The following is a 15,190-nucleotide window of genomic DNA, read 5'->3' on the forward strand; positions in this document are numbered from 1 at the left end:
AACAAAATCGTATTGCGGGAAAGGAACTAGGAATTCGACGTTAACAAACTTCTCTGCGAGTAGAATCTGTGATTCTTTGTGAAAAAGAATTCCTTTATCTAGCGCTTCATATTTAGTTGGGGTCTCTGTATTAATAATTTCAGGAACTAAGAAGAAGAGAGAGAGAAATGAACAAATTAGTGTTTTCATCGTGAGGAAAGTAAAGTGTACTGTAAGTCGAAATTCAAACCAAGTGATGTTCAATAGTGACCCGCTGTGTTGTTCTACTAATATTTGTCTCAATTGTTAACATTACCATACTGAGTTGATGTTCATTTTATGGTAAATAATTGTTCTAGCATTTTATATACAGATTTCCAATTATGGTGATGTTGATGTTTGATTTGTAAATAAACATAGTTTCTCCCAGCTGCACGGGTCGAGGCAGCGCTCAACCTGAGCCAGGGGGGGGGCAAATAATTAGGTTCTTACGGCACCATTTCCCAGCAACACGGGTCGAGGTTGCGCCACTTGCGGCTAATAATGCTAAGCAGGTAGGCTAATTTTTTCCAAGTTTTTCAGGTCATCAGTATGTGTTTTAACACCACTGTTTTCAATTCCACTCTAACGTGCTGTAAAAATGGGACCTATTATCCGAAGTTTGGATTAAATCGATTATTCCGCAGTGCCAAAAGTTGTTGGTCCCTAGTGAATCTGACGGACCAGATAATTCTGGAGCTGGCGCCATAATTGCAATCGTGGTTCTATTCCTGCTATTCTTGTCCGTCCTGATTGGGATGTACTACAATTTGCGTTTTCGGGAGTTCATTTGTAATTGCATCCAGCCCATTATCAGAGGGGGGAGATTTTATCCGAGACTCTTCTAGTTTGGATGAGATATTTTCCAAAGTGTAGGCCGACAGAAACCTTTCAGTTTACAGTGTAGTAACAACTGATTGATATAGGTAGCTTACTACATGTTTTGATTGTTACATAGATTAGCAGAGTTTAGTGTAAGTGAATATGAAGTGATCGGATCAGATTAAACTGCAAGACAATACCAAAATTAGCATGATGCTTGTTTTGCTTTATTTTCATTGTAAACAGTGTGTTCACCGTCCTGTTTAAATTCACAGCGTCTGGTTCACGGTTTGTGTTATTCAGCGTGTGTTTGTTTTAGTCATTTAACAGTCGGAAATCTCAGTGTTGTGCGTTAATTCAGTAACCTCATTGAACAGTTTAAAATGCATGTGCATCTTGTTGCATGAATTTAGTTGCCTGTTTCTTTTCAGATATGTCTATTAATGATAAGCAAATTGAGTTGCTCTTTAGTTTGGCACGAAGTGGTGCGTTTGAACTTTTGGGTATGAAGAAATTAGAAATTCGCGATTCATTTATCGTAGAGGAAAATTTCCCAAAGGTGCCTTATGTTATCCGCGGTGAAGCTGGGAAGGAACATTTTAAGTGGTCAGACGAGCTTATTCAAGACTGGAATAGTGGAGATGTTGACGCACATGAGTTTATTAGCCGGAGAGGTGGAATAATTAGCGCAGTCACTGATGGAAACAAACTTGGTTTAGAAAGCTCAGAGTCGATTACATTTGAGTTAAATCAAGGTGTCTTTTGTTCTCCTCATCCGAAGCTTAAGGCGGTTGTGCAGGGGTGTCTTGCTGCTCGTGGACCCTGGTATACTGCACCCCATATTGAGTGGGGGGGCGGAGAATCTTTAGCTGCCGTTTTATCTGGGTCAAAGTTGTGGTTATTTGCGTATACTTCCCGAAGGGCTCAAGAGTTTTATGGCATTAAATCGTTCGATGACCTATTTCAGTTGCTAACCGTTGATTCTAACGCACGTGCGAAAAAGCGAAAGGGTCATTATTTGACCGAACATTTGTCGTATCATCTTGGGACTGCCGGTGATCGTATAATACAGCCCGCCTTTGCTGTTCACGCTGTTGTTACTGAAGGTGTGATTGGGCAAGCAGGACAGTTTATTTGGTCCCTAGTTAGTGGTTACGAGGGAATTGATCCAACAATTTCGAGTCGTGGAAGGGATGTTTTCAATCACTATGTGCTAGATATTGGGCGAGAGACATTTGTGAAGGAATTGAGATTTCATAAGCACAATTATTTGACACGGTTATTAAAAATCAGGGATTATCGGGAGGCTGATAAAAGGTGTTCAGATGCGGAGGGGTCAAATTTATTGGATTATTATGACGCCAGTAATGTTACTGTTCATTGCAAGATGTTATTTCGTGCTGGTTTTGAGTTGGATCGCTCATTTAGTTTACCGCCAAAAGGACCGGCAAGAAAGAAGAGAAAGCTCTAAATCTTCAAGGGTCGTCAAGTGGGAGTCATCAGGAGGTATCTAGCAGTGAAGTATCTTTTCAATCTACTCTGAGTGATATCACCGATAGCGAATTGGCTAGATGGTCAAAGATTGGTGATATTATTTATGATATCGATGAAACTGCCCCCAGAAAGAAAAGTGGACGAGCAAAGTGACAGTTAAAGGTAATTTAAAAGCTTTGTTGTGAGAGCATGTTTGCTAATTTGTTACTAATTTGGAAGGCTATTATAAACACAATAGTATGTAAACAGTGAACACAGGGACGTTACTTGTATGTTAGCAGTTAGCGGCTTTTACTATGATAGTGTTTTTTGTGGCCTGATTTTGGCATGTGTTTGTGGTGATTAAAGTGACATTTCCTGTTTTTTCAATTCTTTTTTCAAAAAAGTGTTTCCGCCATCTTTTGAACAATCATCAAAGGCACCTTTACCCAAAAGATGAATTCCATATCTTGGTTTTTGTAGAAAAGGTCACACTTAGAAGAGGATTGCACCTAAAATTTCAAAATGGGGAGAGCAATTTGATGTGCCATTAAAATGCGATTTTAGCGTTCAGATTCCTATTTGGCGTTTCTAGTTGATCTCAATAATGCTGCTGGTTGTGCCCGTGGCCAATAATCGTTCACTTTTGCATTAAGTCATGGTTAACTTGTATTAATCTAAAATTTGGCAAAATCTCACTTTTCAATGTAGTGATGCTGGCAGATTCAAGTTATTATTTCTCCAATTTGACTTCGAGTGTCGGAATACTAATTGTTTTAATGTCTTGTACATTTGGGCAGTCCCCGTAGGGAGTGACTTCTGATGGGAAAAAGGATGTTACTATTTAGGCAGGCAGCTTTTCATCATGTTTGAGCTTTGGACAGATTGAATTTTTGACCATTCAGACTATATAAAACTATGAAAAAAACTTCAATCGCGTCGTTTTTTGGTCTGATTCATTAGTACGAAAGCCAATCTCAATGGTGGTATAGTTAGTTTCTGTCAAAATACTTTTTTCTTTGAACTATGAGTGTTTTTGTTGATTTTTGAGCCGTTTTTCAGGGGTCGGATTTCCTCGAATTCAAGTCTCCAGTACTTTTAGCCAAATGGCCTCAGACGCGTTCCTGGGGCACCTGGACTTTGGTTTGTATCCCTGGGGGTCCAGAAAATTGTTTCCGGGCATCTGAGGGCCTTTTTAGGGGCTCTAACTTAGCCATTTTTTGAGGGTAACTTTTGTGGTGTCAATTTTGGATCATTTTCTGGAAAAAGGTTCATTTTTCTCCAAAATTATGCAAACTAGCCTCATTTTCAGTTCCTCAGCGTCATTGGCAACATATGTAGAGGCGATGGATGTACTTTGTGTCATCTAAAATTGATTTTTGCTAGGGACATTGGAGATAAACCAATTGCACGTTCCACATTTTTCTGTTATTTTCGAACTTTTGGCGCTGTTTTTAGGCGTCTTAAGACATTTTAATGCGCGTCAAATGGTTAACTGGCCACTGCACATTATCAGTTGGTAGCCGTGTTATAGTTGTATAGGTGAATTTTTACTGGGACATCCGAAAATACTTCAATAATCTGTCGTAAAACACTTTTTTCTGAAAGGTGATCGAGACCACATCCAAGTTTTGGTAAATTTATCGAGCGTATGTTGTGCTTTAATATAACAAATCGTAGTGTGTGAAGAGCAACTGAGAGGTTGTAATAAGTAGGTTTATCATAGTGGTTCTCTTTCGTGACCAGGTTGAAGATATATCGATTTAAATTCGTGTCATAAAATGAGATAACGGAACCTGTTGGTGGTTTTTGCGCGAACTCTTGACTTTGCAGCATTTCGGGGTAGTAATTGACAACTTGCCGGGCGAGGCCTTTACTCATCTTCATATCGCTTGATATGCAATGTGCAAAAGAGCGCCTGGAGTTGAGAATATCACCTCTATGATGGTAGAATTTGGCTTTTGTTTTTCCGATTTCAATTACATTTATGTTTGTAGTTGTTTGTTTGCTCTTTGACTGGCTTCGGGTTACCCTTCCGTTATCGTCTGTTGAACCTCTTTGGTATCTCTCAATGCTAGATCGGACTTGGTCTAGTTTCGTTTCTCTAGTTGGAGTTTGGTCCCTTCTTGATCTGCGCGATGATTCTGCAATTATTTGGTGTTTTTGTTCTTTTGTTAAGATAGATGGCTGTGTGGGAGATTCGGGCAATCGTGGCGTTTGTGAACGTGAACCGTAGCGTGCTACAGGTTCCCATGATTCAAATTTTCTGACTCCTCGCATTTTTGCAAAGTTAACTCTGTTTTGATTGCTTCGAGTACTTGGTCCCGGTTGTTGTTCTGTACCTGCTTCGTCGTTTTCTCTAATTCTCTCAATCTCAGCGGCTGCAGGGGGGCTTTCAGGGTACTGAAATTCTTCCGGTGTTGCAATTATCTCGGGGCTATCTGAAAGGCTGGCTCGGGGTGAATTTTCTTGCGAATTTGTTGGCGAATTCATTGGTGAAGATGTTCTGCTTTCCGCTGGCGGTATTACGGTTATTGACGGTATGACCGGCACTATCGGAGGTACTGGTGCTACCAATGGCATTGCAGGGGCTCCATTTAGAGGAACAGTAACGCCGAGGCGTATTTGCGAAGGTTGAACTGTTGCGGTCTTTGAAAATGCGGTACTTTGCTCCTCTTCTAATAAATTTGGTATATACTCATCGAATAATTCTGGCTCATTTCGAGTTGTTCTTCTCGAAGGATCCGCTTCAAACTTTGCAGGATCAATTTCCTGTATGTCTTCTGGTGGCTCTGTCAGTTTGATAGGTCTTAGTCTGATCCGATGAACACATTGAGTGTAATTTGTTCCTGTTTTTCTAATAATGTAATTTGAGTTTGTCAAGACTTTCTCGACTCTATAGAGTGGTAGCCATGTTTGAACTGCTTTCTGAGTAAAATCGTTTTGCTTTGTTAAGCGAGGGTTTAGTAGTAGACAATGTGAATGCAATTTGAGTGGCTGTGCTTCAGCTTTTTGGTCATAGTAACTTCTGTATCGCTGGTAAGAATCTAAAAGTCTTTGTTTATTTTCACCAAATTTTTGAAGCATTGCGTCTTGTAGCTGCGAAACGTAATCTGAATTGACTTCAACTGCTTGCATTGCTCGTGTAGAAAAACGGAGATCAAGGGGTTTAACAGGTTCACGTCCATGAAATAGAGTTGTCGGGCAACAATTAATTGAAGAATGATACGATGTATTGTATATAAAGGTTGCCAGCGGTACATACTTGTGCCAATCATTCCACTGTTCATTGGAATTCATTTTTAGGATCCGTTTAAGTGCTGCGTGTGAGCGTTCCACTACTCCAATTGTCTGGGGGTGTTTCAGCGTAGCATGTTTGAGTTTAACTTCGAGTAACTTCGTTAATTCAGCCATGAGCTTTGAGGTGAAATTTGTTCCTAAATCACTCAGTATTGTACTAGGTAAGTAGCTATGCTGGAAGAAAATCTTCACAAGCTCTCTGGCAACTGTGTCGGCACTACCATTTGTCAGTGGTACTGCAAACAAGTACTTTGTAAACACGTCAATTCCACTAAGAACAAATTTGTAAATTGGGCCTTTCTGTTCAACTAAGTCGATTTGCATCATTTCTCCGGGAAATGACTGTAGTGAAGATACAGGCTGTAATGGTGGTTGCAGTTGCTTATTCGTTGTTTGCTTGAGCTGGAGGCATGTGATGCAGTTTTTGATGAAATCGATAAAATGTTCAGTGAAACCAGGATAGTAAAATCGTTTTCGGAATTCTTGAATTGTGCGAAGTATTCCCAAATGTCCTCCTGTTGGTGAGTTGTGTAGTCTATAGATTACTTCTTTCCAGAGATGCTTTGGCAGGCAGTACTGCTTGAAGATTATTTTGCCTGTGTCATCAAAAAATTGTCTGTATAATGTGTTGTTTTCAATTTCCAAACGGTCAAACTGTTTCGCGTATTTCTTTAGTCGTCGGGATGCATACTTCAAGTTGGTGCTTAAGCTGTTGCGTTTCCACTCAATTGCCTGCATAATCTCCTCGTCTTTTGCCTGCTCACTCGCCAAATCTAATATTTCCTCTCTATCCGTCAAATCGTTCAAAAGATCAGCTTGGTTCGCATATTGTATTGCATTAACTTCCGCACGCTTCAACTTAAAGAGACTATTTATTTCATTTCCGTTCTCCCGTTTTCGCTCAATATACGCGTCGTAAAGTCCGAGTTCCTGTAGTTGTGAGACGATGGTAACTTCTTCTATTTCTGATTCAGGGACTGTGTTCAGTTGGTCGATATTCGAAATGGAAACGTCAGGTGATTTTGCTTCAGATTCAACATATATTTCGCGGACTGGTATTTTGTCTGTTAGTTTAAGAGACAGGCTGGCTCCTTTATCCGTTTGTACGCGTGAGAGAAAATCTGCTGCATAGTTAGCTTTGCCAGGAATATGGGCAATAACTATGTTAAACGAAAGAACTCGGTCCAGGAAGTTCCATAGTGATGGAGGAATGGTTTTTGACTGAAAGAAATGCGTTAAACTTCGATTATCCGTGAGTACAATTACTGGATGGCTGGATGCCCAGATGTAGTGGGAAAACTGGTCTAATGCAAAATAAAGTGCTAAGAATTCTTTGTAATAAGTTGAAAACTTCAGCTGTGCTGTCGTGAAAAGTTGGGATCCAAAAGATACTGGAGCATAGACTCTCTTTTCCTTTGACTGTTTTCCTGTCACGTAATCTTCAACCATAAGCACAAATCCGGCTCCGTAGTAGCTTGCGTCACAGAGAAGGACATATTGTAGGCCCGGTTTAGGCAATCGGAGCGTCATATCTGTTGCTTCAAGTAAATCCTTTTTCACAGTTTCTAATGCATTGTAATGTGTTTCTTTCGCTTCAAAATCGGCTCCTTTGCGTAACAATTGATAAAACGGTATAAGCTTCTCGCCTAAATTTGGGATGAAATTTCTGAAGAACTGTGCGAAGCCAATTAGTCTTTTGACCTGTTTAGTTGTTCTTGGCATCGTAATCTTCTTTAAAAACTTTTTGATTTTCTCTGCTTGTGGGGATATTCCCTCATTTGTAATTGTACTGCCCAGAAATTTGATTGACTGTGAGGCTATTTCGCATTTTTCTGGTGACAATTTCAGTCCAGATCTCCGAATGCAATCGAAAATTTTACTTAGACTGGGAAGTAACTGACTAAATTCCGTTACTGCACTCCCAATATCGTCCATGAATTGTGTGCATATACCGGCTGCTAAGCAAGGGTCTAGGTAATGGCGAATGAATGAACTAAAACCGGTAACTGATTTACTAAGTCCTTGAGCTAGACATTTGTACGCGTAAGTTCTTGATGAGAAATTGAAAGCTAGTAGTTGTACTGAAGTGTCGTCCGCCATCTGTACACAATGATAAGCTTGTAAGCAGTCAAGTTTTGTGAACAATGTTTTTCCTGCAAAATGACTAGTTGCATCGGCCATGTTTGAGATTGGGAAGTTTGTGCTGTGGTAGTCATTTTTAAGTAAGTGATTGACTCTTCTCAGATCAATTAAAATTCGCAGTTTGCCTGACTCTTTTCTATGGGCAAATAATGGACTACTGTATTTAGACTGTGACAAAGTTGTTATAAGTCCATAGTAGTGCATTAATGCTAATTCAATGTGCAGTTCGTCGCGTAGATGTATTGGAGTTGGAGGTCCTTGTACGTATACGGGTAAGTCATGCTCTGGAGTTAGCTTTATTTTCAGTTCTGTATTGTATCCGACGTCAAATCGATGTTTGGCGAAAATGTCACAATATTCAATTAATAAGTGCTCGCATTCTTCTATTTGCTTTTGATTTAATGGCGAATTTTCCCAGTTGAATTTACTGAGAAAGAATTTACGGTCCTCTTCATTACTTCGTGGATCAACTTGCTCCAATTTTTATATATTATTTGATTAACTTAATATTTGGTCGTAAATTTCTTGTTGTAACAGCGGCAAACTACTTGGGTCCTCGCAAGTTTCTGGTGTCGGAAACCATAGTTTACTATATTCCGGTGGAGGTCTCCTAGTTTGGCCTGGTTTGTGTTGGGTAAAATCTTGAATGAGCTGGTTCAATTCCGCAAAATAGTCATTTTTGTTTTTTGATTTTGCTAACGTTATCAGTTGTGGGTCAATTTGTATCAATTGGTCGGCTTGCTCGGTGGAAAGAATTGAGAATCTGCCTACCTCTGTTCGGCTATTGATTGTGATAGGGTGCTCAGTTATGTTTATGGCAGAAACGTGCAATGTGTTATTCTTTCCTACAGTACTTAGCGAAGAAGTTAGTGCAATCTCTGTTTCTTTTTCAAGAATTTCATTAGGAGTGATTACTCCACTTTTGTTCTCAAACTGGTCCGTTTTGTCTGATAGATAGCATTCCAGGAAGATTTGCTCGTTGGGCTGTATTGTGTGCTTCTTGTTTGTGTAAATGGGAATCTTCTTATGTCTTACTGCTCGTCGTTTTTCGTTCACAGGCTTGATTTCGTTAATTTGAACTGTCAGGTCGGGGAATTGAATAAGGGCTTGTTTTGGGCTAATTAAAATATCATGCTTGACAAAGAAGGGGTTGCCAAGGATGACCGAGTTTGTTGAGGAAAGGACGAGGAAGTCTTCAACAAACTCTCTGTGAGCGAGTTTAAATTTAATTTCAGCTTGTTTCTCTATTCTGACTAGTTGTCCTCCAGCCATTTTAACTGAAGTGCAATCTGGTTGCTTCAATTTGACTGCATTCTTGTCAGTTTCAGTAATTGCTTGGAGTAATCTGTTGCTTATGACATTTGCACAAGCGCCGGTGTCAATTAGTGCTCGACGGCTTATTCCGTTATTAAATTTAATTTTGACATAGGGAAGAAGGGATGATCTCATATTTGAGTTTATATTGTAAAGATTAAATAGTCTACTAGACTGCTCTATAGATTTGGAAGACTGTTTGCGACTTTTGGGCGTTAAGGGTGGCTTTATTAGTTTTTTGATTGGCGATTAAATGGAAATGAGGTTCCTCTATTATTAGTTCTACCTCTCTGAGAACATTGACTTGATCGGTGATTTGGATAACCACATGTATAACAGAAGGTACCACTGGATCTAGTCACAGGCATATATGGGCTGGTAGGCATGCGGAATTGTGACTGGGGTGTGAAATTTCGAGGATAAAACACTTGAGCATTAGTGTTTGGGAAGCGGGGTCTCGGATTTCTATTAAGAAAGTTTTGACCTCTAAGATTATTTCCTCTGTAAAAGCTTTGATACATTGGACTTGCATAGTTATTTTGACTTGCATTGTTATTTCTGGGCGTGTAGGGCGCCGCGGGGAATTGCCCCTGTCTATTGAATGATTGCTGGGGAGAGTGGGTTACATCTCTTTGTGTTGTTGTTTCTATCTGTGCCGCCGTGATGCGGTCGTCAATCGTTTGAAGTTTTTTGTCTAGTGAATCTTGCGTTTGGTTCAATTTAGAGAGCGCATTTATCAAGTTTTCGGACACGGTGTTATTAATTTCGTTGAACCCATCTTCCGGATAGTCATCTTTTCTGCACATGTCTCTAATTGTCATCTGTTGTCGAGCAGTAGTGCAGAGATCGGTAACAAGCGTCGCTGGTGGTTGTTCCATCAATTTTGATCTCAGCCATCCCGGCATGGCTTTTATGAAAATTCGCTTCACTTGTTCGTTCTTGTTGTCCTCCGCTGCTTGCAATCTAGCAGCTCGTGCGGCTGTTTCTCCATCGAAGCGTGCGTGCTCTGCTCTATCCCCTGCTCCTCCGTCTCCTGGAAGCGCTAATGCTGCAACTGCTGGCAAATTTGGCGTTGGATAGGCACGCTGAGCCTTTGTTTGTAAGTTAAATAGAAAATTTTCGGGGCTGTCTGTTTTCGGGTCAAAGCGCAGTTGTTCTAATTTTAGAACGTGTACTTCTTGGAGATCTTGATTCGCGAAGTGGTCCCTGAGTGCTGTGAGGCTTAATTCAAGATCATTTCTGGTTGCTTCGGGCAACGTTTGAAAATATCGTAACGCGGCGTCTCGAAGGTGGAGTTGCAGAAAATTTGATTGTTGGTTGGCAGGGATTGCTGCGACACCGATGAAACCTCGGAAAAGGTGCTCAAATTGGCGGAAACTTTGGTTTTCGGCTCCGCTATAGGGCTCTACTGTTATTTGGGCATTTGCGGCCATCTTAGTTTCTTATAATTTTGGAACTGCACTGAATGAAATTAAAGGTGATGATCTGGATGGGCTGGGAATGTGATTATTCAGAAATTATGATGAGGGGAGATTCAAAATCATCTAAATCAATGTCATAGCCATGGGTCATGAGATGTCTAACTTTGGAAAATTCACGTGCTTTTTGTCGCAAAGTCTTGGGGATAAATATTAATAAGGCGCGTTTGTCGTTAGAATTTTGAGTTAAAAGCACAATTTGTTTTGTTTTGTCAGATACAAAGGCACTAATAACTGTTGAAATAATAAGGTTGTTAGTTTTGGGGCTAATGAATTGTATGTAGTTACAGTCTACATATTCCACAAAATGATTTGAATAGCGGCAGTTATTAACAACAGGGAGTATTTGGGTATTATATAAATCGTGGGGAGGCATTTTAATTTAGCACCAAAATTTATATGTTCTAACTCACAGTTTCCAAATTGACTCGGTTTTGTTACCAGTAGGAGGTTTCTTTCTTTCGTTCTGTGTGTCTCAGTGTGATGTCACTGTCATTGGGCGTCGCCTTCTTTTAGACTCCAATCTCTGTTGCATTGACAATTGATAATTGGAAAGAAAAGCTAATGGCGCTGTCTGTCATGAAGAGGTAAATGAAGAGTGCTGTGATCAGATAATAAGCAATGATGGAGAAGATAAGGAATGCTGCAGTAAAATATAAACAAAGTTTGTTGAGAGACATTGATAATGCGACAATTTTAAAGTACTAATTTTAATTAGAATCTCCGCTTTCGAATATTAATTGAAATTTCTGGCTTTCTAAGTCGAGATACATATCCCTTTTTATGTGCCTATTTACTGCTTTGAATTCATACTGATTGTCAAATGATACTATTGCGATGAGCCTGTCTCTATAGTCTTCTGTAAATCCAACAATAAAAATAATGAATAATTTATCTTCAAGAAAGATAGAGTATGTTTCTGCGGAGGTATTTTCGATGTTGGGGCTTCCGTAGGAAAAGAGTGTTAAATCAAATTTGTGCAGTTGTCTAACTTCATCTGAATCGTGCAAATAAGTTAATAGTGTTTTGAATAGCAATGGCATTAGGAAAAAACAAATGTTTAAAAAATAAACAATTTTGTTTTTTGAAGGAACTAATTGGAAAAGCTGTCTACACTCCTGTCACCATGTAATATACCTTTTCTGATCCTTTTATTGCGTTGAATTTGTTGAAGTAAGGTTTCATTAACATCTTAATAACATAACTTTTGTCACTTAAATTATTCTTTTCATGTGATTGTTCAGGGCCTGAGCGGGTTTTTAATTTTACTTCGGAGCAGGGCCGACAGCTATTATTTTTGTCACTAGAGAAAAAAGGGGTTTCAATCTAAGACTGAATTACTTGTCTGCTGGTTTTTAACTTGACAATCTTGGTTGTGTCTCTCAGAGTTAATACTTTTTAAGACCCGAGGGCCGTATTTACATTTGAGTAATCACTTATACAAAATACATCAAGATTAACTCAAGATAAATAGAACTTCTGGCGCGTGCTGACACGTGCCAGGCAAATAAGATGAACATAGTAAAGTGTACATTGTAAATATAAATACAGGCTAGCATTGTTACAAATTCCTCTTTTATGGGTAAGTCAGATAACAAAAGATAGTTAAGTGGTTTTTAAGACAAATATACTTGAGAAAGTTTACAGGATGTTAATAAAGTAAATATACATTTTCTCATCTTAATAAGGCAGAAAAATGAAGTCTATATATGGCCTTGAGATTATAGCAAATATAGCACTAAATAAGGCGATCAGTAAAATTGGGGAAAAGATATATGGATTACTATATAAAACGTACTTTAGGACGTTACAGAACTGTTGTGCAATTTAATGGAATCTCGGCGCCTTTACATGTTTTTCTCTTTTTTGAGGCCGAAAAATCAGATCGTCAGACAAAATTATTGATAGCTCAAAACTAGCATAAAAATACCAGCAGGATTAATATAATTGCTACAAACAATATAATTTGGAGGCTTCAAAATTGAACTGCTCGTTACTTAGTAAACGACTTTATTGCTCATTGAGGCACTATATAACAATCAAAACAAATCCTTAAAATGATGGTTACCAAATTTATCCAACAAAAACTTACTTCCAGCAGCCGCGGCGGGAGGAATTGGTGGAAACATAGGTGGAACAAATGAGGCGGCAGCTGCCACGGCAGACGCCATGGAATTATTAGTCATGTTATTATTGACAATGGGAGTTTGCTGCACTGAAGTTGTTGTGACAGATTCAGTCGAACTCACGTTTCCTAAAGCAAATGCTTAAGTTACAGGAACAATACGCCTGAATTTAAAGAACAAATAATGATGACTGCATAATGACTGACGCTTTTAATATCTCAGCAACCATTGGGTTCGCAGCCATAATTTTAACTTTTTCTTTTTACTCAAAATCCCAGGATGTTTAGATTTAGTTCTAGTAAGGAAGATCTTTACATCACAGACAGGCATCGATAATCAACAAAAGATCCCGTTTCTGTCGATAAACAACAGAAAGATGTTAATTTGATGTCAGACAGACTCACCTTTCTTCTGTTCAAAATGCATGAGGTTTTGTTTATTGCACGGAGTCACAAGGGGTGTTTGACCTTGAATTTTCCTGTGAACAGCAATGTTATCGGAATTTTCTTTTGATTTAAGCAAAAAACAACTATTTTATACTTACTGCTTAGGAAGCATTTCGAGTATGCGCTGAGCTGACGTATCAGACGCAAAATGTGCCATACAAAATCTGTCAACAAATAAATGCTTCGTCAAAACTGTCGATCTAAAAAATTGGGTTTAACTAACCCTTTTGACTGGCCGTTAACTCGGTTCTCATTGAACTTTATCTCAAGCAGATCCATTACACCGAGTTCTCGAATCGCATCCATCAGGTCTTGATTGGTGGTCCACTGAAAGTTTTCAAAATTGAGTGAGCTAAATTAAAGTTCTAGTCTAAATTAAATAAATTAAGAAACAGACAAAAAGCTATCAACCCAAGTAAGATTTCCAATGTACAGAGACACTCGTCTGGTCCAAGTACTTCCTCCGTGCGCTCCAAACTTGTAGCTAGATGTAGAAGTTGAGAACGTAGTCGGAGTAGCTGAGGTGTTTGTTAAACCTGGTTCTGATTGGGGCTCTGCTTTAATTTCATCTGGCGCCACAGGTTTTGATTCTGCATTACTGCTGGCTAGCACATCGTTATACAGGTCTGTTTCTTCCGTAGTCGCTGCCTGTACCTGCAAAATGAAAAAAAACAATTCTCAAAAAATAAGGGATATATTCCGTTTCGGAGCCTTTCCATTCCCTCAAATCCCAGCCTAGTGGTTGCATATAATTTTACGCCCCCGGAGCACGTGCTATTTTTTACACAGTAAAGGAGTATTTCCCATTCGCCCCCTCCTCCCCCACGAAAGTAAATGTAAGTCGTAATGTGACTAAGTTACTTCTTTTTTCGACGTTGGCTCAATGTCGTCGGAATACAAGTCAATGTCGTCACTCATTTCGGCAATCTGAAAAGATAAATTTGACAAAAATTTACACAGGTTAGCAAATTTCGCTCACTAAAATTCAGATACCGAAAGCGTTCCGCTATTCAATGGTCAGTCACCAACAAATTTCTCAACGACTATTCAAGCTTACAGAGGTCTTGCTGAAGAGACTCTCAACGCCTCTAAGTTCCTTAAATAACAAACTTAACAAATTTTTGCAAATTCATATTGCAAACTCCACTAAAAGTTATTCTAGAAAAAGAAACATGAAGTTCAATTCAAAATAAAGAATCGTGAGTTACGTGAGAAAGCAATTTAGGTCGAGCCTAAAAATTTTTACGTTAGCTTGTCAATAGGAGCTGGACTCCAGTCAGGAAGTGAGGCCAGTCATCATATCACTCGGGCACACGCATAATGAACTGAACGAGAAAGACAGCTCCTAAAAAAGCATGTTCAAGAGGTCTGATAGTCAGTGTAAAAATTAAGTAGAAGAGTAACCAACATAGTAAGATAGGTTGACCTACTAATTGAGCAACTGCAACGATCAACTCAGTACAGAAAATTAAAAAGCTACAAACAGTAAATCTCGACAAAAGTTACGCTTCTTTGTAAAACAAACCAATTTGTCAAAAATAAAATTACCTCCGATATTTAAAACAAACGTTTTCGAACTTTACGTTCATCGTCAGATTAAAACTGTTTCACAAATTGTTAAAGGATAAAATGAATATGTATTTACATTTGTCTAAGACCACAATAAAAACAATTCTAGGAACTCTTCTAAAAATTTAATCGAAAATATTTTCCGTATACAATATTTAGCCTATTTACAACTCATATTTTCATCTGTTATCGATTTCTTACCCTAAGTATCCCTCTTGTGGAGGTTTTGCAAATTTCGGTTTGTCATGCACAAAATGTTTTTTGCCCTATGTATCATTATCTAGTCAAAATTATGATTTGAACTAATATTTTAGCGTAAGTTGCCGTCCCCTATATTCATCGCGTTTGTTTAGTGCCGGCTTCTGCTTGCTGATGTATATAGCTTCGATAGTCACTAGCTTTTATACTGTCCGACTGGCGTCCAGAATTTTCCATTCAATGTCATTCGTGGCGCCACAACATTCAACCAGATGTTGACCCGCCTTGGAATCCTTCTTTTGAT

General features: G+C 38.9%; 1 protein-coding gene across 2 annotated transcripts in view; it reads right to left on the bottom strand.

Annotated features, from left to right (window-relative positions):
• Positions 1 to 14,068, bottom strand: part of LOC142337433 (cleavage and polyadenylation specificity factor subunit 7-like) — a 33,501-nt gene extending 19,433 nt beyond the window's left edge. For both annotated transcript variants that reach the window (XM_075386649.1, XM_075386650.1), the window contains exons 1-6: positions 13,981 to 14,068; positions 13,531 to 13,773; positions 13,343 to 13,446; positions 13,218 to 13,283; positions 13,078 to 13,151; positions 12,640 to 12,801 (exon numbers count right to left, since the gene is read on the bottom strand). In XM_075386649.1, coding sequence (XP_075242764.1) covers positions 12,640 to 12,801; positions 13,078 to 13,151; positions 13,218 to 13,283; positions 13,343 to 13,446; positions 13,531 to 13,773; positions 13,981 to 14,037 — 706 coding nt within the window. In that variant the 5' untranslated portion in view covers positions 14,038 to 14,068. The remainder of the gene's footprint in view (positions 1 to 12,639; positions 12,802 to 13,077; positions 13,152 to 13,217; positions 13,284 to 13,342; positions 13,447 to 13,530; positions 13,774 to 13,980) is intronic.
• Between the last annotated feature and the right edge of the window lie 1,122 nt (positions 14,069 to 15,190).

Source organism: Convolutriloba macropyga, chromosome 4 (assembly GCF_964194025.1).
Source record: "Convolutriloba macropyga chromosome 4, txConMacr16.3, whole genome shotgun sequence".
Classification (NCBI taxonomy): Eukaryota; Metazoa; Xenacoelomorpha; order Acoela; family Convolutidae; genus Convolutriloba; species Convolutriloba macropyga.